Source organism: Ischnura elegans (genome assembly GCF_921293095.1).
Source record: "Ischnura elegans chromosome 13 unlocalized genomic scaffold, ioIscEleg1.1 SUPER_13_unloc_4, whole genome shotgun sequence".
Lineage (NCBI taxonomy): Eukaryota > Metazoa > Arthropoda > Insecta > Odonata > Coenagrionidae > Ischnura > Ischnura elegans.
Genome location: NW_025791660.1, coordinates 4,817,794 through 4,839,313, shown reverse-complemented (window position 1 = coordinate 4,839,313; position 21,520 = coordinate 4,817,794). Strand labels below are relative to the sequence as shown.

At 36.7% G+C, this 21,520-nt stretch overlaps 1 protein-coding gene across 1 annotated transcript; it reads right to left on the bottom strand.

Moving 5' to 3' along the window:
• Window positions 1-202: 202 nt before the first annotated feature.
• On the bottom strand, window positions 203-19,791 carry LOC124173141 (gastrula zinc finger protein XlCGF53.1-like). Its single transcript, XM_046552656.1, has 5 exons — window positions 19,758-19,791; window positions 18,916-19,035; window positions 10,054-10,179; window positions 7,477-7,540; window positions 203-1,289 (listed from the first exon to the last, which is right to left on the bottom strand). Exons 3-5 carry the CDS (start codon window positions 10,120-10,122, stop codon window positions 271-273), a joined length of 1,152 nt encoding a protein of 383 aa, XP_046408612.1. The 5' UTR covers window positions 10,123-10,179; window positions 18,916-19,035; window positions 19,758-19,791; the 3' UTR covers window positions 203-270.
• Between the last annotated feature and the right edge of the window lie 1,729 nt (window positions 19,792-21,520).

Below are 21,520 nucleotides of genomic sequence, written 5' to 3'. Positions count from 1 at the left end.
CTCTCCCGTATGTGTTCGAATGTGACATTTGAGATGACATTTCTGAGTGAAAGATTTCTCGCAGATTCTGCACGAAAAAGTTTTCTCTCCCGTATGCGTACGTACATGTCTAACTAAGTGGATATTACTCGAGAAAGACTTTTCACACACTTTGCATGAATAAGGCCTCTCTCCTGTGTGTCTACGTACGTGTGCGTAGAGAACGTCTTTCCTAGGGAAGGACTCGCTGCAGACCTTACATGTAAAAGGCTTCTCTACTGCGTGTGTTCGCTAGTGAATGTTGAGATGACCTCTATGAGTGAAAGACTTGCTGCAAGTACCACAAGAATACCTTTTCCCTCCTGTGTGTGTAAGTTTGTGTACGGTGAGATCCCTTTTCTGAGTGAAGGACTCAGTGCACTCGCTGCAAGAATATAGTCTCTCTTCCTTTCTCGGAACCACGTGATTGCGTAGATTTCTAATGCAAGATGACTTTGAAAATAAACTCTGTGAAGTTGATTTCTCTACTAGAGTGAAACTTCTCGTCATTAGTCTTGTATTTGTCTCGTCCCCTTGTCCTCCACTGGTTTCCTTGATGAGCACATTTTCTTTTGGCATAGGCTCTAGTCTTTTCCTATCCAGCCAACTTAAAGCCTTTGAGATGGTAGGCTCGCAAGAACTGCTGTGTCCGCTTGATGGAAGTGCTTCCGGAGACACATCTGCGATTGATTCCGCTGCAGCATCAAAATTACAAACAACAAAATGAATTTTCATGTGTTTCATTAGCTCCTTTTTGTTGTTGAACACATCTCTGCAGTTGAAGCAATTATACGAATCTTCGTTCGAACTATAACTGTTCCCTGGATTTTCGATCAAGTAATTAAGTACCTCGTTGTTGCCTCCCATGATAGTCTCACAACCACTTCTGTCGTTTCCACTTATTTTGATAAACCTAAGGCTCTGCGAGGTATTTGGTGCATCAAAACCACTTTTCTCCCCTACAACAGCCATTGCGGCTCCACCTCTGCTGCTTTTAAGTGATTCAATGTCTTCGTTATTGCATTGTCTGTCATCAAGAATTGAGCAACTTGATACCTCATAAGTTTCAGAAGCACCACATTTTTCCCAGTCTCTATCTATCAGATTTTTATCTATCTCTTCATGGGATTTTCCAGCCTTGGAAATAACTTGTGTCGCCAAAGGTGTGGTACCAATGCATTCATCAATAGAATGAGTCCTAAGATTTCCTTCTGCAAGCAGATATGAAGTTGATGTTGTTTGCTCGGGCATTTCTTCGGCAGCCGGGACCCCTTGAAGAAATTTTCAAATAGCAACTAACACCGTCAAACATGAAATTTAAGACTACAACATTTTCTACTTAAAATTCATTTTAAGGATGGAAAAATGCACTTAAGTCAGGTGGAACAATTGCTGCCCAACTTAGACTTGAACCTAGGGACTCGATATAAATGAATGGAGGGGAAAAGAACACATATCATAAAAATGACGAGGGCAACAAGGGTGTATTAGAACCAAAAAGACGAAATCATGGGTTAAAATGATACGTATACAAATAATTAAGCACACATACGTATCACACATGGCTTCCAATTGCAGAAAAAGAATAAAAATAGACCCCTTACAGAATTGGTCCTATAAAAAGGGAAAAATATTTTTCTCTTAAATCGAATATTTAATGATCGGTGAATATTTTCTAAATTAAAAAGGTTCCTAACAATGGCAATCACAATAAATTTTGAGGTACTACAGATGAGTATCTAGAAAAATTATTTTGAAATTTTCCTGGATTAGTTCTTATAGAGGTAATTAAACATTTAAAGATAAAAACAATGAACAAACAGCCAAAAGAAACTCCCTTGAGTGAAATATACCCAACTGTCATGAGATAAGCAATGGTTCGGAGGGGCACCAGGGGCAGATATTCCAAGTATGGCACGCAAGCCTGAGCTCTTATTTGTGTTGGGACAATAGCATTTCCACTCTTTTTCATTATACGTAGTTTAATCATTTCCCAAGCTATCTTCTGCAGAAAACCACTCCTAATAACTAGAGAAGATATTTAATGAACCTTTAAAATGCCAAGGGCAATGAAAGCAGAAAAAATCAATAATTAGTAAATAAAATGACCAAAGGCTGCCATTTTGTATTACGTCCTGCAGTATAGTTTTTGCACAGAATTGGACGTCCACTACATCAACGTGAATTTTAGTTGTTGTAGGATGTAAGCGTATCAGATTTATTTTGGCTTTCCCTTTCAGCATCAATGGCATAATCATAAACCATTTTATAAAGAATAAGGACTAATTTATTATTTTGGGTCAGTATGACACTATCGTCAATTCTTCTGGGAACTAAAGAGAGATGAATTCCCTGCTCTGCTTTTGCAAGGGAAATTTTCTCTCAGAATTCACCTCTTATTTCTTTTTTTTTGCACCAGCATATAAAGACCCTTCTCTTTCAGCAATTATTTTGGCTATGGGAAAAATAGATTTTTCCTCCCTGCTGTTCATTATATTCATTGATGAACTCTGCTCCCGCATTAGCAGTATAACACGTTTACTTGCTGACGACCCTGTCATCTATCGCGAAATTAGTGATCACTCTATGAAATTCTATCATTGGACTGAAACAACGTTCATTTGTCGAGCCAAGAGAGGGGACTTGAACTTAATCTGAGAAAATACATGACGGTACATTTCTTGCTGAACTCGTACATCTATAACCATGTTTATGCAGTGGATTGTATAAGCATAAAGGCAACATACAAAGTGAAGTACGTGGGAGAAACAATAACCTTGAACCTATTGTGGGGAACACCCATAAGAAATATTTGTGGCATAGCCCTGAAGAAATTATGATTTGTCAAGCGTATTGTGGGAAGATTTTCAGATGAGAAAGTAAAAGAAAGGTGCTATTTTGCATTCATCCGACCGCAACTTGATAATTCAACGAGCGTATGGGATCCGGCGAAGAAAGACTTAATCAGCAAACTGAAAAAAAAATACCAAGGAAGGCTGTGTGGTTCGTCAAAAACTGCTATCTTTGTACAGAAAGCATTACCCAGATGTTATGTGAATTGGACTGAGCCGCTGGAGACTCGAAGGCTGCGTGCTAGGCTTAAATTTCTTGAACAGTTGAATTTGGATTTCTTTAAAAGCGACACAGAGGACAAACTATTAGAGCCCCACTGTATTTCCAGGTCTGATAGAAGCGATAAATTAAAAGAGTTGTTTTGCGGAACGGGTAGATACGGGAATTCGTTTTTCCCCCGAGCCGTAAGGGATTTTAATAAACGCTAGTCCTAATTCCCATAGAGCATATCCTTTTTATGTAAGAACAACGGATGTCCTAACACCCCCTACCACACGCCTTTCAGGTTATCATGCAGATTGAATGTAGAATTATTTGATTGATATCAAGAATTCGCCTGTTTCTTAGCCATACTGATTTCATTTCTAGAGCATACCTCTAAATTTAATGTTGTGTCAACCATATTTTCTCCTCCAAGGAAGCTTCATGCCTAGTTGTCAGTAAAACCTAACAAAGCACCATTGCTAATCCCTAGGACAAAAGGGTGAGTAGGAATGCACTCATTTAACCCTCATATGGATTTGCTGCGCCTTAGCGGCGCTCGTGGTTTTAAAAGTGGTGTAAAAATTTTCCATTCCCATGGATCATTTTGAAATTTTCAGTAGTCTATTTTTTCTGCTTTCTTCGTCTACGTACAAAATTTTGTTTGCATAGTGTTGATAGTTTACATTTTATTGGCCTCTAATGAAAAAACTTACGTCGTTGGATTTTTGGCGCCGCTGCGGCGCTCAGTATTTCCTCGTCGCTACGTCGGGGACAGCACTCTCAATGTTAATGTAAGAGTAATTATGTTTCGTATGAAATGCTATAATCTATTTATAATTATATTATTTAATTTTCTCAACTTTATAAACAAAATTTAATTGTTAAACAAAAGGAAAATATAACTATACTAATTTTGCTTTCTATTTTCGCTAAGAATTATAATGTTTGCCTCGGTATAATGTTCATTCACAAAACTTCATATTTTTACAAGAATTATTCGTACAAACTCATGGCTAAAGTTGTTTTTTCCTGGGCCTCCGACTTAGTTTTCCTAGGGCCGATTATTTCCTCGTCACTACGTCAGGGACTGCACTCTGAACGCTAATGTCAAAGCAATTATGTTTCGTATGAAATGCTATAATCTATTTATAATCCTATCATTAATTATTTATAACTTATCAAACAAGTGAAATTGTTTAACAAAAGGAAAATATTACAATACCAATTGTACTTTTTCTTTTAGCTAAGAATCGTTATGCTTGCCTCGTCATAATATTCATTGATAAAAATTCATCGTTTTGCAAGAATTATTCATAGAAACCCATGGCTAAGTTAGGTTGTTTTTTCCATGGCTTCCGTCTTAGTTTTGCTTGGGCACCTTCTCCGCTCCGTGTCCACATACCTGCAGTGGTGTTAGTCACCTTTGAGTAAATCCCAGTGTTACTCTGTTTAGAATTACACCAATCAGCAATTCTAAAATTTTTTTAACACAATGCATTATGCGAAATCGTAGAATAATGCTTTCTCACCGTTGTGTGAATATTTCTCGTTGAATGAGCAACTGTAGGTACTTGCCAGGATATTCAGAGGTTTCACCGACTACCGTGAAGAACACATCGCACGGCTACTGTTATATGTCTTGTACCTCTCATTCGAAAATATTCCTTTGCGGCTACGGTGGTCTGTACAAAATTGCTGGCGTTTATATAATTATCGATGATGTGACAGTTTACCATTGGGGTGAAATCAAGATAACTACTCAACTAATTGTGTGATAGAAAATAATTTATTTTTCCTGACCATTAGTTCAGTATTTACATGGTAAAAATCGTTTCATGATGAATAGGAGAATAGACAATTTCCGTGAAGTGAAAATTTGAATATAATTCTCGTTTCTTTTTGTACTCAAATGCACAGATATTTTATTCATAGTGGGTTTTACTAAAGTGAAGGGGTGAGTGAGGAGGAGTAAGAAGAAGGAATGCCAGGTAAGTTGTTTAGAGGAGAAGGGGTGGTAGTGTGTCGACTGCCAAGGATCGGGGAATACCCAGATCGTTAGGCCAGGTAAGAGTAGAAAACCCTTATCGCGAAAAAGGTTGGGAGTGCAAGGAGACAATTAGATACAATAGCCTTCTTTTTCTTTATCCTTCCATCGCTGCATGAGGGACAGGGGACAAAAGCCTTGTCAAAACGCCTCGCAGTGGCCCTCCCTTCATTCCAAGAAGGTCCAGCTCGGGTGGGTCATTAGGGTGGAGAGAAGTTCAATCAAGTTTTGTGGAATGGGGGAAGAAGGCGGTGAATGACGAATAAGGAAGCTAAGTGGGAAGGTAGGGATAGTCTCAATGTTTGGGTCAGTGAAACTCTACGGAAAGAAAAGATGAGGGAAGTCCTCCCAACTTGAGGGTATTTTTGTCACCTCGGAACATTCTTCCATCCGTCCCTCACGCAGAGCTGGACGAAAGAAAATAGGCGCCTGTTCCTTCTTCCCTACCACCTATAACCCATACTTCTAAGAAGTGTGGATTTCCCACCTATTCAGGAGTAAAACCTCAGCTGGTGCACTCCCACGTATCACATTTACTCGTTCATGTCTAAGGAAACGTCCTTAGTGAGGGAATGGGACTCCGAGGTCGGAAAAAAATAACGGTTCTTCTAGCTCCACCTCCGAAGCGGCGTTGGGTTGTTGGACACATCGCTAATTATCCCCTATTCGTTATATTTCAAAACACATAGGACTTTATTTTTTTAACTGCAGGTTATAAGCTCCCAGAGTATTCGCGAGATTTGCCTTTATCGCCAGAATCCTGTAAAAATCACGAAAGTAACACTCGTTTTTTCTCACTTCACCTACAGCTGTTTCATTATTAACGTTTAATAACTTATCCTTCTGCATACACTGCAAAGACAAAACATATGGGTGGACACAGGGAAGGAAAATTATGTCATATGGGCATAAACGAATTTTATTCGGTCCTCATTTTTAGTATTTAGATACATAAGAATATAAACAATATAAACATTAAAAAGCGGAGTTTGTTCAGCACAGCATATCAGAAAAAATATTTCAAACAACCATTACACACGAAATTAAAACTTTCATTCGAAAATAACAGAAAAAGGGAACAGAAATAGAGAGCAATACGGCAACAAATGGAAAAGAATGCAGCGTTCAAGATTTTTTGTTATAACTTCCACAATAATGGGTCAAATCTAGCAGAACACGGTGAGAAATAAAGCTAATAGATGTATTTACCATTATCAATCAGAAAACTTGTAAATTCACGCTGACTTTGAAAGATAATAACAAAAAATGACGCGGCGCCGCTGCGGCGCCGAAAATCCAACGACGTAACTAAATTTGTAAATCCATATGAGGGTTAAAAGATTTTTGCTAATTTTCCCACAAATTTAAAATGGTCCAAAAGCAAAGTTAATTTTTGCCCTCATTTGACCAAGTTCCATGTTCACATTTTCAATCAACCCTGAAATTTACTTTTCTACACTCAATTCTCAAACAAAATGCTCCATTCTGGCTTTTTGGGTATATAATTTTGAGGATTCGCACCGCTTTTCACCGGCATTTTTGGAAAAAAGGTGTGTGGCTACTACGAGTAAATTTTTTTCTTTCAATAAACTAGTCTCCAAGCTTGGTTGAAGCAAGGCAGCATTCTTTTTATTCATTTAATATGACTCTTTAACTGTCAAAAATGCCAAATAGAGAAAATAAAGAAAAAATTCTTAGCCATTGCTCATTTACACACCCAAAAATTTCAGTGAAACAAAAATATTTTGTTAGGGAAGACCATTAAAAACGATTCAAATGACTGCAAAAAAGTAAGTAAATATAAAACTTCTCCCCTATCCAATTACCACTTAAAATAAAGACAACAGGAAATATGGATGGATGACTAATTCAGGTTCTTCATCCTTCAGAATCAGTCACAATAAGGCCGATTTCAGAAGAGACCACTTTCCACATTCCTACATTCTCCGCATGGCAAAAGGAAATCCAGAGTTTTCTCATCTGAAAGCAGTCTGAGTTTCACGACCAGTTGACACTGTTGATGCTGCAGTGCCTGGCCGGTTAGAAATGGGCGCAGTGGAGAACACCCCATGATTTGACTGGTATGAAGGCATCGGTAGGGACATTAAGATTATATTAAAGCACAGCACCGTGCCATCTGAAAGTGACCTAAGCCTTACTTTTATGCAACTATTTGAGGCCCTTAAAAGCACTCATCAATGGCTTCCATTGTGGACTTATGGGACACTGTCAAATTTTCAATAATTGCTCTAGTCACAGTAAAAGTTGGCTAAATAAAAGCATTTACTTGTATATCCTCCACATTAACATCAATCCCTCCAAGTATAGAGTTATTTGCAACCCGTAACAGTACTCACCAAATGCAGACTCATGGGCAGTAGCTGAACTCTCAAATGGGTCCCCATCCTCACTTAAAGTATGCTGGAAGTAACCATCAAGATATAATCATGCACGAAAAGAGATTCAGGACTTTTTTTGAAAGGATGATTTAAATTTTTTATGCACCACATTATATCAAAATTTGGAATTCCACATAAATTTTTTCCTTTCAAAATAAAAATATTTTCAAAACTACAGGAAATTAAATAATATTCCATTTTCTTCAACATGTAAACGGTCTTTGATTTATGTTCCGCCTGCATTGTAATATTATCTTCATTAGATAGCTCTGCAATGGATGCAATTTAGTTCACGTGATACCATGTAATAATTAAGGTTTCTTTGGCAATGAATGAACTGAAATAACGTAATGGAAACTGGGCATCTGAATGAAAAAATGGGATAAAATCTGACACTGCACTGTAGAAAAATATTTCCACTTAGAAAACTACGAGGGGCGTTTTTAAAGTAACTACCATTTTGACATAAAAAAAATAAGAAATAAATTTTTTTTCAAAAATAATTTATTCACTTGAAAGGCCATACTTTACTTTTCTACATAATTCCCAATGCTATTGAGGCATTTATCGTATCTTGGGACCAGCTTTTGTATGTCTTCGTTGAACACGCTTGCCGCCTGATAAGACAATCACTGCTTCACAGTCGTTTTCATTTCATCATCATAGGAATGGTGCTGATCCGCCAGATGCTTCTTCAAGTACATAAACAAATGTTTGCTCGGCACTAGAACGGGACTGTATGAAGGGTGGTTTAATTGTTCCCAGCCAAAAGAAGTGATAAGGTCTTGAGTGTGATTTGCTGTGTGTGGACGGGCATTATCATGGAGCAAAACGACACATGCACTCAGCATGCCACGCCTTTTGTTTTGAACAGTGCAGCACATTTTTTGTACAGTCGCACAGTCCGCTGCTGCATTGATTGCATCGCTGCAAGTAAAAAAATCCACTAGCAACACAGCCTTTATGGCAGGACAGTGCCATTCCGATGATGACGAAGTGAAAACGACCGTGAAGCAGTGGTTGTCTAATCAGGCGGAAAGCTTCTTTGACGATGGCGTACAAAAGCTGGTCCCAAGATACGATTAATGCCTCAATAATAGTGGGAATTATGTAGAAATTTGGAGTAAAGTATGGCCTTAAAAGTGAATAAATTAATTTTGAAAAAAAAATTTACTTGTTGTTTTTTATGACAAAACTGTACTTACTTTAAAAACACCCCTCGATAAATTTTCAGTGAAAATCATGGAGACAATGATGAACAGCTGACATTTGTAAAATATAAAGTAGAAACAAATTTTGAAAAGTGCTACATGTAAACATCATACCTAGGATATAAACACCGGGCTACCGCTCCTACTTAAAGGGAGACCATTTCTATAGGAATATATTAGGTATATAAATGTTGAACTGCATTCCACTTTTAAAACCATTGGTTGTATAACCTAATATGGGAGGAGATTTGTGGACAGCTCCCAATGAACTACAACACTACAGAGTTTGATTGAAATGTGAGACCTGATTTTCTAAATGAGCAATGAATTATCAGTCCTAGGATTTCATGTTGTAAAATAAACATCTTCACGAGGCATGATTTATTGGTCGCAGGATACTTCATAGTAAAATAAATATCATATTGATATTTGCTTCATCGGTACCAAGATTTAACATAGAAAAATATGAGGCAAGAAAACTACAACAATTAAATACAAAATAAAGAGGAAAATATGACTTACTTTCAGATAAGAATATGCACTTGTTCCAGTTATAAGTAACTTTGAATCAAATAGGTTACACTGCCTGTAAATACTTGTGCCTCAGCCTAAATAAGATGAAAGGAATTTGAAGAAGGGTCACTATACTTCCAATAAACAGTACCACTGGAAATCCACACTCTTGCATTGCAGGAGTACGGCTCTTTGTTACTCACCACAGGGAAAAAAGTTGAGCTTGGTCACTTGTAAAGCTAGAGCTTTAGATCGTTTGCACCTCACCCCCTTGCAATGAAGGAAAGCAAGTAGGCCACTTGTTGAGGTACCAATAAAAGTAGCATAAACATGCCAAACACTGTTAGCTCGTGGCCAATACATGCCAACTTCCTTTTGTGTGCTATTAAACGCCAACCATGTGCAGGTTAATAACAATCATCTATGTGAGGCATTTGACACCAAAATAATGGGTAGCTTCTGACAATCACAGGTAATTTATGTCATCATGTGAAAAAGAGCAAACACATGAAACACTATGGGCCACCAAGGAGCCCCACGTCCCCACTGGAGGGCTAATAAGGTTTAGTTTATCCGTCCCAGGATTTTATAAGGCAAGAAAACTACAATACAAATGTACAACATGAAAAGAAAAAAAAACTTTTTTAAGATGAGAAAACTTATTCCAGTAATTAGCAACTTTCAATCAAAAGGGGTTACCTTTAAAGCTGTGTAAAAATCTAAATGTCCTAGCGTTTTCCTTGATTAACATTTCTGCCCAAAATCTCATCCAACAATTCATCAAATTCCATAGCAATAACTCCACACATACCTGGGCACTCTCCTCAGGAGATGGTTCCTCCTTTGCCCTGACAAGCGTCCAGTCCCGGTCTGCCACCATGGCTCCTGTGCCCTGAGCTTCCCCCTTTTCGCCTTGGGAAGCAGTTAAGGTATTGGGCTGCAACATAAACCCCAATCATCATCATTGAGATATAGAAAAATGGAAAAACTTATGAGAATTCCTCACACGAATAAAATAAAAGTTAGTTTTAAATATATACATTCTTCATCCTTCCCTGCAAGCCACCTCAAGGTAATTAATGTTAGGAATTTCTAACATGTATACTTATTTTGTTAAAATTATCACTTTACTTTATTCCTATTACTTCCTATTTTCATCGCAAAATCCCTCCAAAAGGCACTTGATGATCCTCAGGGCAATCATTTCTGGAGATGCAGAACTCCAGATAAAATCTTATTCGTGACTGTAACTTATTTTACGAAAGAACTTTGCATGAGAATCCAGAGCTCATAGGTAATAACATACATCCATGGAAATAGGGTCAAAAATGGAGGATAAATTTAGTGTATATTTTGGTTTATAATTCAGTTTAGAGACATCAAACATTTTGAAAGATAAATTAAACTCACTCAGACAAGATTTAACAGAAGGCCATTCTGAGTTAACAAAAAAGAGAAATCTGTAGATAAACTCCTTATAGAACAAAGCTTGCATAGGTTCAATGTGAAAATATGAAGGTTCATTTACTCTTCATGGACAACTGATAAGTGGGGATGGGAAAATTTCGCCATCATGAATTTTGTGGATTTAGACACAAAGTGTCCTGGTAGAGGTAAGACATTACAAATTACCTCTAAGTAACTGAGGATAAGACTTTTGAACTCAGGAAATGTCACAAATTGTGTCCCAAAATACGAATTTTTATTTTTTTGGAGAAAATTTTGAAACTATAATTTCAAACATAGGAACAAGCATTACATTACACAGAATGATTTCAATTCGATTAAAATTAACACAAGTGCGAGTATTCCTTAGGTATGTGGACGAGTGCAGTTCCTAAGAGCATAACTAACGTTACGATACAATCCCGGGAGGATGGCATCGCGTGTTTTCGATTTGCTGCAATACGAGGCAGTGGCAAAATATATGGCTATCTCCCATCCCTACTCTAGAGGGAAAAACCGTATATTTGCTCTCTGAGTTGAACAATAGAAGAGCAATTTATGCAATTTTTTCTTATCAACATCACCAATGGAATATTATATTGGTAGAGGAATCTGAAGCATGCCCCTAGAACTGTTGTCACTCCGTGAGCATTAAAATCAGATTTCAGTGGTAAATCCAGAGTAGAACCATCCGCTAGACCGGCGCTAGCCTGATGAATGTAACCATGGACTGCACGTGCCTGAATATCTGCTGTTTGGATCTCTACCTTTTAGCTATACCTGTCAAATAACTGATTTTTCAGCGGCAATTGTTAAATATTGCTGCTGGTGTCTCAGACATTCTAGTTATTTTGACGAGTTATTGTAATGCAGAATGAAAAATTAAGCAAAAGGGACAGGGCTTTTCAGCATCAAAAGGATGGATTATACTGTATCGATAAAAGTATGGTAATGTTCCAATTCTGCAATTGTCAGGTAGCTTGGGAATGGAAAGACTTGATTGAAAAACATTGGAAATCTTCGAAGCATCTAACTGCTGCAAAATTTGGTAAGTATGGATATTCTTTAAAGTTAAAAACATCAATCTCTATCTGCATCAACTGCTGCCATGAAAAACCAAACTGATCATCATTTTGGCAAGTGGGTAGTATGAAACTTTCTCAAAGCTGACATTCTTATCTACAGATTGGAAAATGAGCACATGAAGTCATTTTTTAATGACAGGAATAGAAGGATCAACAACTTTCCTATTTCCACATGGTTATTTATTGAGACCGACCATGGTTTTGTTGCAGCGTAAAATTATCAAGGTTGCTGAAACGAAACCATGGTTGGTCTCAAAGAATTACCATGTGAAAATAGCAAAATTCTTGATCCTTCTATTCCTGCGATTATGGATTTCCAGAAAGTTACACCCGCTACTGTTAATTATTTTTGAATGAATTCGTTGAGGGCAAGTATACGAGAACAGCAGCTTTTTGTAAATTAACCCATTTACGGCCAACGTTGCGAAAACGCAACATTATTGAGATATGCAAAAACAAAATTTTCAATTGAATTTTATCCATGTATAATTCGCTTTTTTCGATAAAAATAAGTTTAAACTGATTTTTAATGAGATTATAATGACATTTAATAAGTATTTCGATATTTATAAAAATACTCAAAATGTGTCAATTTTCGAGTCTCCTGTTAACCAAGATAAATAATTTTTCTTAACAGTAACTACTCCCTTTATTAAGTTTTTATTCGTCTATGTGGACGTAGAAATTTCAATTAATAGATATTAAATCATATATTTCGTCAGGGAGTCAACATTAAGCAAAAATCAGATCCGGAAAATAATGTTGTGTCTTCGCAACGTTGGCGGAATCCGGTATCTCTATGAAGCTATGCAACCCGCATTACCACATATTTCCGTCTCATAGGATATTGCCGGTTTTACTGTCAGATATAATCCTACGACTTTTTATGCCTCGTATTTGACAGATATCGTCATATTTGATACTTAAAATTCTTAGATATTATATTTCCATTTAGATGCTGCATTATTTTACCTAAATCCAGATGGGCTTGAAAGAAACGAGTCAAAGTGAATACTTTTACTGCAGATAACGTGTTTTCCAGTTTTTAATTGACATTTTTATCACAAAAGATTAAATAACAACAAATAACGACTATTTATGAATTACATGAAAGCATTTCGGGTGCAATGGAACACAAAACTTTGTACATTCAAGCCGAATTAGTCCTTCCTTACTTCACGATTCAGCGATATCACCGAATTCCACAACAAGATTTTGGGTGAAAGAAGACGATAAGGCGTAGATTTGGTTCGGAAATGACTGAAACAAAACATTTAGATTAATAAAAAGTAATCTACACTTTACAGACAATTCCTGTTTGGACAAAAATGACAGTTTTGTAAATTATGACCTCAATTTGACTACTTGAATTAAAAATTATTACAATTCGGAATATTTGCACATAAATTTTGAAATATTGAGCAAATGGTACCTTAATTTGGTCACTACTGTGCATAAATGTTCTTTTAAAACAAGCCTTTTAGATTTTGCTTTTAACTTTGGGGCTTACGTTATTAAGACGGTTTTAGGGTTCAACCAGGCGATAGAAAATTACTTCCATCGAAATTTAGGCTTGGAAGCAAGTGTTATTCTGGAATTTCTCAAGGTTATCCCTAATCCCTCGAATCATCGTATGTTTTTCGATAACTTCTTTTCATCTTGAAGACTATTTATAGTTTTGAAAGAAAAACGATTATTTGTCACTGGAGCCATCAATGAAAATACAACGTAGGAATGCCTGATAGAATATAATAAAACCATCGACGTGAAACCGAGAGGAACATGAAAACAGCATTTGATAAAGCCGAAGATCTTAGTATTGTTGGATGGAATGATAACTAGATTGTCCCTGTAGACAGCAATACAAGTTTTTCGCTTCCATTGGGCACAGGGAAAAGTTTCAGCAGAAAAAAGAAAATACTATTTCACATGCAATTATATGTGAATAAAAGAAAACTATTCGTGTTATTGGGGAGTATAGTAAATACATGGGAGGTGTGGACCGACTTGATAATGCAAATTACCGAACTAGAATTTAGGGGAAAAAAGATCCTAGCTTATCAATTTACTGGACAGCGTTTGCACTAACGCCAGGAGATTGTACAGGTTCTGCAACGGAAATAAATTTCACTGGTAGACTTCAAATCGTATCTAGCAGGGACGCATCTAAAAAGTGAAGTGAATCAGTCAGTAGATGACGTACCCCTATACAATTCGCGTCCTTAAACATAGAAAAAGTTAGGCCATGTAATTCATCGCGGATTCGTGAAGCATGAAAGGACGAATTTGGCCAAAGAGTTAAAAAAATCAGTAGTTGCCGAAACAGTGTAAAAGCCAAACCATGTATGAATGTAGGAAATTTTATGTTCCATTGAACCCAAAATGCTTGAGTATTTCATAACAAGCCATTAATAGTTGTGATTCAATCTGCAATGATAAAATTAAAGTCAATGAAAAAATTTGAAATACATGCTCTTCTGAGAAAATTTTTTCGCTGTGACTTATTTCTTTCAAAACGTAGAGCAATTCTATTTTATAGTGGATTTAGGCCAAATAACTATAACATCTCATTGGAAACATAATATCTAACGATTTTATTTATCCAATATGACGATATTTGTCATACACGTGTCATAAAAAGGTATTGGATTATATCCGACAGTAAAAACAGCACATACCTGTGAGACGGCAATGTATTGTAATGCGGGTTGCATAACTGCATTCATGTACCGGATTCCGCCAACGTTGCGAAAACCCAACATTTTTTTTACCATAAGCAAATTTTTTTGAAGGCCCATATTTTCAATTTACCTTATTTAGCATGTTATTAGGTAAAATGATAAGAAAAAATTATATATTTTCAAGTATTTCTTTACTCGGCCGGTAACGGGTTAAGTCAAAGCATTCTAATCTTTTCCATAGTCATAGGAAAACTAACATTTTATTTACCGCTGTGAATAATTTAACCTCGCTACTGGTGCTGGAGAAATTACCTACATTTGCCAACTTAGGGACAAATATATTCCTGATCTAAAATACAACACGAAGACTCAACTGAAGGACAAGTAGGTGATAGTTTTTTGTGATAAAACATTGGAAAAGAGAGAAGAAAATGTTTTTGTGATCTTGCAAAAAATTGTTGAACTTCTTGATAGTGCATTGGCCATTGTAGTTGGTAATGTGTGTACTTGGAAACTGCTAATTCAAAAACATGTTCAAGAGCAATTTTAGACACACTGAAGAAATATGAAATACCACTCGATAATGTAACAGCATTAGTGTCCGACTCTGCTCGCTACATGACAAAATGTTTTCATGCGATGGAGGATTTGTTGTCAGACAAATGTTCTGATAATTCAGTGCTGGGCCCATAAACTTAATTTAGTACTGCATACTCTTAGGAAACATCTGCATATTTTGCATCGAGCAGTATCCAAAGTGAAGATGGCATTCCTTAACACACGAAAAAGGAAGCACCTTTATAGAAAACATATTTGAATACAGCCTACCCATAACCAGCAAGTGCCACTATTTCCTCAGCCACTTTTAACCAGGTGGAGCTCCATGTATGAATCAGTGGCATATCTTGCAACACAAGCAAAGGATATTGTAGGGTTTATGTTCAGTGAGGACACAACAAGTGACAATGCTCGAGTTGATTTTCTCAGTAGTATTCCAGAAGAAGACTCGTAAGCTATCCGAATACAGGCTATGTCCATCACAGTATATGGCAAACACATAGTTGAAATGATCACATTTCTAGAAGGACACTCACAGCCAGCTGCAAATATTCTAGATGGGCAGCTTAGGGGAATTCAGCACGCACTTGAACTCGTTGCATGAGGGAGTTATGGGAGCAATGTTATTAAACTGCAAGAGGATTGTGGAAGGAGAGTCAGTAGGGGCAAAATGAGTGCAGTCCTGTCCAGTGCAGCTTGCCATGCTGTAACCAAGCTACTGGAGTTACAGGCTAATGATCCCACCTCACAGTTTTGTAAGTATATCAATGTATTTGACCCAGCTTATATAGTACAAATGATTATCACTGAAGAACTTGAGCAGAAAATTAAGAGAATAAGTTTGTGCTCCAAACTGGAAGATATTGATGTAATGTGATGCTACAAAGAACTGAAATCTTTTGTGACGAATCCGGTAACTGGAAAGCTAAAGGTAGATGTTACAGCAGTATTTCTAGGGATGTCACTAACATTTCCAACATTTAGTGAAGCTGTGTTGAAATCGATTTGGATTTCTTGAGTAAATGTCGACTGTGAACGGTTCTTTTCTACATACACAAGAGTGTTGGGTGATAGGCGTCATCGTTTAGCTCAAGAGAAACTAGAACTTTTTATTGAAGTATACTTTGAATGTTGAAACAAACAAATTCTAGTAGATCATGTAGTGTAAGTATGCCAAATGTTGAGTGGCATTGACTCTCAGTTATCCTGGTGGCTTGATTTGACTCTACAATGTTACTTATGTTGTTCTAGATCCAGTGGAATTTGTAAAAGAAGTAATTTAGATTGAAATTTACATACTGGAAACAATTAATGCTTACTAACCACACTAAACAGCATGCAATTTTTATATATGTCACATTCCCCATTTCACTACCGACAGGTATTATAGCTTACTTTTCAACTTAGATCGACTTTCCCGGTTCCGCCACTGAGGTGATTGTCTGCAGTCATAACACAGCTATAAGGGAAGTGTCTCATAACCGAGATATATTTGGTTAAACTGTGGTACTGACCCTTTTCTAGGTTTGAAATAAAAACTTATATAAGTATACATTGGAACTTGTAATTTTTTGAGAAAACACCAAAATGTCTACTTGAAAGAACCGAATTTCCAATTTCAAAGTAGTGCTTTTCTCCCACTCAAACCAACAAAAAATTCCTATCCCTCCTCATAAGCGGTGTTTTCTTGAGGTATTTTTACATCCTTGAACTAAATAAAAATTTGCAATACAATTTAAGTAGAACATAATTAGTTTTCCCGGATATAACTGAACCATTTACAACTTATTTGCTCAAAAGGTATAAGACAGTGCTTTTAAACGTATGAAGTTGTTACAGGTGGAAAAGGAATATATTCATGATAAAATATAAAAAGCAAATGATAACGTCACCACTTTAAGGTATGAATCAACTACTTACCATGGCTTCAATAATATGCGATTTTCATGTTTCATAACCTTACAAACAGACTTATATGCTAAGCTACACAAAGCAGAGTAACCAGTTCATTGAAAAGCCACAGAAAGTCTAGCAACCAGTGATGGATGAAGCAAGAAAGAAATAGACCTTGGAATAGTAAAGGCACAGGGAGCATTCTACAAAACAGAATGATCTACTCACAGCTGAGAATACAAATACAGACGTAAGGAAACAATGCATCAGATGCTAAGTACGGAACATATTTATAAATGGTTGCTTCAAAATTTAGAGCTGCACAACAGTAAAGAGATAATCGTGAGTTTAAACTTCCACGCAATATTGCTTTGATGATCTCTATTTTCAAAGCAACGGACCTCTTTCATTTTCTCTTCAAGGTTAATGGTTTTTCTTGATAACTTATTGATTTTTCTACACCCATTCCTATTTTTGGCCATTGTTCTCTTGGTTTTCCCTCTGTATGGCTCCATCAAAACCACCTACTACTGCACTGTATTCCTGTGACACAAAGGGCCTACCACTGCTGGGAGGGAATGATGCCAATGTGTTTGAAACTAAAGCAGACCCTTTATGTGCTGATACTATTCATACACAACTCGGCCACTACTCCATTTCTCCCGCGTGAATACCGATGACCACGAAGGCTTTAGCATAGATCCTCTACCTGGAAGTTAATCGCCTGATAATCTATGATGGCAAAAATTACATCTCATACCGTATTGCTTAAAAACAACTCATTTACACTAGCTCCACGTATAATTAATGATCTAAATTAACTATTGTTATTCTGTTAAGGAGAGGAGATAAATTACTTCGGTAGGCCGACTATCTAGACCCAATGACAAGTAATGCTTTTGTCCATTGCACAGCAATGGATTTCAATTAATATTTAAACAAAGAAGATTTGAGGCAAGCAATAACATTAAAATGCGTAAAATGATAGCACTTTTATGTGTAATGAGCGCAAGTTCATGTGTTATCATGAGAGTGATAAAGTTTTTTGATTATGCTACACTGCATTTCGATGTTTCCCCAAGGAACGAACTTGCACTACATCAAAATTGTGCTATAGGAGGCATGGGTGTACATCCATCTGAACCACAAATTTTCTATGGCAGTGGCAAAATACCAATGAAAATACAATTACAACATTACAAATACATTTTCCTTGTACTTTTTGGACACATCGTGCGGAAAAAATGAAGAAAACCATGGCATGGGGAAAAAGCCGACCTTGTGCAACCTGCATCACATGTCTATCCTGCTGTGCAGTTGACAGGAGGGGGAAAAACATAAGCTGCACAGGGGGATGATTTTGAGTTTTACATGGTCAGCATTGAAAGTGTAAACATCACTAAAAATTGATATCTTTTGGCTATCAACCTCCATCGCCGATGTCCAACACTCAAATCAAAAATGATAAAGAAGGTCTAACATGTCCCTCGTCCCCACAGTGAATTACTCTTCACATTCATCATAAAATCCAAATATGCAACAATTTGATTCCCCTGAACATCAATCTCTCATAAGGAATGCGAGTTATGTAGTTGAATCTGGCTAGCAGCTATATCATGATGTCACGGTCAATCTGTTTCACTGTACCTAAGTCAATAGTTCTCAGTTTAACTCTCAATTCCTACTATCCCCCCTTACGCTCCATGGTAAACTGAAGTGAAACTGTGTTTGTATGATCACATAACAAATGACTGCTTAGTGCCGAGATGACAGAGAGCTTACTTGCTCAGTGAGCAAAGTTGAGCAGCCAGTTTGGAAAAATACACCAAATGAGTTCATTACATTTAATTAAAATGATTCAAACATGAAAGCATTTCTGTAGTTGTTCATGACTGAACAGGCAAGGCAACATGCAATACGTTTCTGCTGAGAGGCATAAATTAATGATGCATGAAGGAATGACACTGTGTCATAGAAAAGTTAAATTACACTTGGCAAAAGTACACTCACCAGGTCATCAGTGGCCAATGCATCTGAGGCATCACTTGAGATTCCAGCTGGATGTGACGTGTCGAGAACAGGAGAGTTCCCTTCACTCAGAGGGTCTTCACTCTCATCTTTCACATGAAACTAGAAGAGAATAATGGGCATCACTCAATAAAGGCCAAACAATAATAACCTCGTTTGATAATGAAAACTCCTCTTTTAATTGAGACCACTCCAGCTGGCCAAAATACTCATGAGATTCTTGCGACTCACAGAAAAAACTCTAGAACATTTATGTCCAAATAGGGAGGGGAGAGCTATGCCACCAACATCACATGGTTATAATGAGAGTATTGGCCACTTACAGTAAGGGCACAGCAGTGGGAACGATACATCGAGGTTCCACTGTATATTGAATTGTCTTCATCAATTCCTCACCTAGGTTTATAAAAAGGATCCACAATAGTTTATGATGGTTCCTCAGTTGAAATAATGAAGGATGATGGCTTGAACAAATTGAGGGCAATCAAGAGACAGCCTTGTTAGAGCCATCACTAATGGCTTGAACAGAGATTTGACAAGGGTATCTAAAATTACACTCCACGGGATAAGAGACATTTCTGTCAACAGATTATCTATGCTGTACAACTGCTATTGACTTGCATGAAAAAACATTTGCATGGTTCCACTTCCTGCCTCATGTGTCACTACTAGAAAGAACATCTGAAGATTGCATTATGCCACTGACTTCCCACAAAATACTTAAAGTTATAACAGACACACCCCCATTCCTCATACAACCGAGAAATTTGTAAAACTGAAGGTGATTAGACTTAGTTTTCACTTTGAGTGAGATTATAACTTACCAACTTATCGTCCCTGGGCAATAAGCAGTCTGGCACAGGAATGTACACTTCAGTCATTTGGGCTGAGCATGCGAACTCTGAAGTGTTTTCAATGACATCTTGAATGCAGTCCTCAGTCTCCACACAAGGCTCCGACTCATCATCTGACCCTCCTCCTTCAAAACTCTGAGGAAAAAGTAACAGGGATAAACCTTTATCTCTTAAAAACAAAAACATGGGATACTCAAAGCATTACGGAGAAGAATGTTACACGTATTGCCTCTGCTATTATATAAAAATAGCTTGGTCTCCGCATGCCTGTTTATCAAATACGGAAAATCTACAGCGCAAACTGAAAAAAAAATTAAAAGGAAGATCCCTGACATTCCAAGTTCTCACAGGGTCCTTTATAAAAATCTTGGGGACAATGGAAGCTGCCCCTTCACAGCAAAATACACGACAGAGAATGGAGATTATTCAGATGTATCATTTTTCCATTTTTTCAAATCATGAGAAATCAAATGAGAGACTAAGATTAATTTTTTTTGCAGTTAATCAAGTTTCTTATTCTTGCACTCAATTTGCTTCTGCAACTATCATTTTTGTAGTAGTAGCTGTTAAAAGGCCAAAATAACTATTTATTCTTTTCTCAACAGTAGAATCATGGAAAAAACAAGTGGAGCATGTTTTCAATGTATTTGTTATGTTCTCTTACCTCTTGTTAATACTCAAAAATAAATTCTGGAAGAGAATACAGGGTGTGATATTTATGCAGAAAGAAAACAGACCTCAAAATCATCTTCTCTTCCAAAACTATTTCATGAAATGGTTTTTTAAATTACCCTGTTATTAATATTCTTAAAACATGTAAAACCAATCACACAGCAATTATGTTTTTATAAGTACAAATGCAAATAATTTTAAAAAGGGCACTAAGAGAAATGGTTCTAGCCAAATATGCTGTGATTTAAATAATCAAAGTTGATGCAAATATAAAAATTATATTCCAATATTGGAAAATAGTAAACTAAATAAAAATAAACTTAACAAATACAGAAAAGATATACCAAATCAAAATTCCTAATTTTCTTTCTAATTTTACATTTTTGATGAAAACGTTTTATGGGTTAATCTTTCCGCACTAAAATTAATTTCTAATGCTTTGCCAATATTGCCTTCATTGTAACCACCATCTTTTCATACAAGATGACTCGAAAATAAACAATCAATTTCCGAAACTTCGCAAAGATATTTTTAGTTATACATAACCATAGCCTCATGAGATCATGGTTAAAGGTAAGAAAGAGGCCCCGAGCTAAAGAAAGATAATATGTTTACGTGCACATGTGACTTTATTTGACAACGCATTGACAAACCAATTTATGGGTCTCTGACACTTCAATCTTTAGCAGCAATTCGTCAGGGATTTTTTGTTCACTTTAACATGCTCCGATTACCTAATCATATACTTAAAAAGGTAGCGTGGTATAGCACAGTGGGTAGATTGCCTTTTTGAGTTGATAAATATTGAATTTGAATGCTTTACTTTCCTAGTAGTTTAGCACACACTTAATTTTACCAGAAGACAAAATGTCTTCAATCGTCGCAACTGTAACACCAACTGCAACATTAATAGGACCTCTCCTAGGATTGACGGGTAGGGAAAAACCATTTACGAGAAATTGGACTTGTTACACTTTTCCGTAAACCGTTTCGCAAAATGCATCTTTGTTGATTCCTACTGCTGTCGACATAAACCAAAGATTTTCACCTCTAGCACTGTA

Excerpts from the sequence above, each read along its gene's own strand:
- LOC124173141 (XM_046552656.1), bottom strand. The coding sequence starts at position 10,122 with ATGGTGGCAGACCGGGACTGGACGCTTGTCAGGGCAAAGGAGGAACCA. Across the intron at positions 7,541-10,053 it reads CTCCTGAGGAGAGTGCCCAG|CATACTTTAAGTGAGGATGG; the intron begins GTATGTGTGGAG and ends GGTTACTTCCAG. Across the intron at positions 1,290-7,476 it reads TGCCCATGAGTCTGCATTTG|GGGTCCCGGCTGCCGAAGAA; the intron begins GTGAGTACTGTT and ends AATTTCTTCAAG.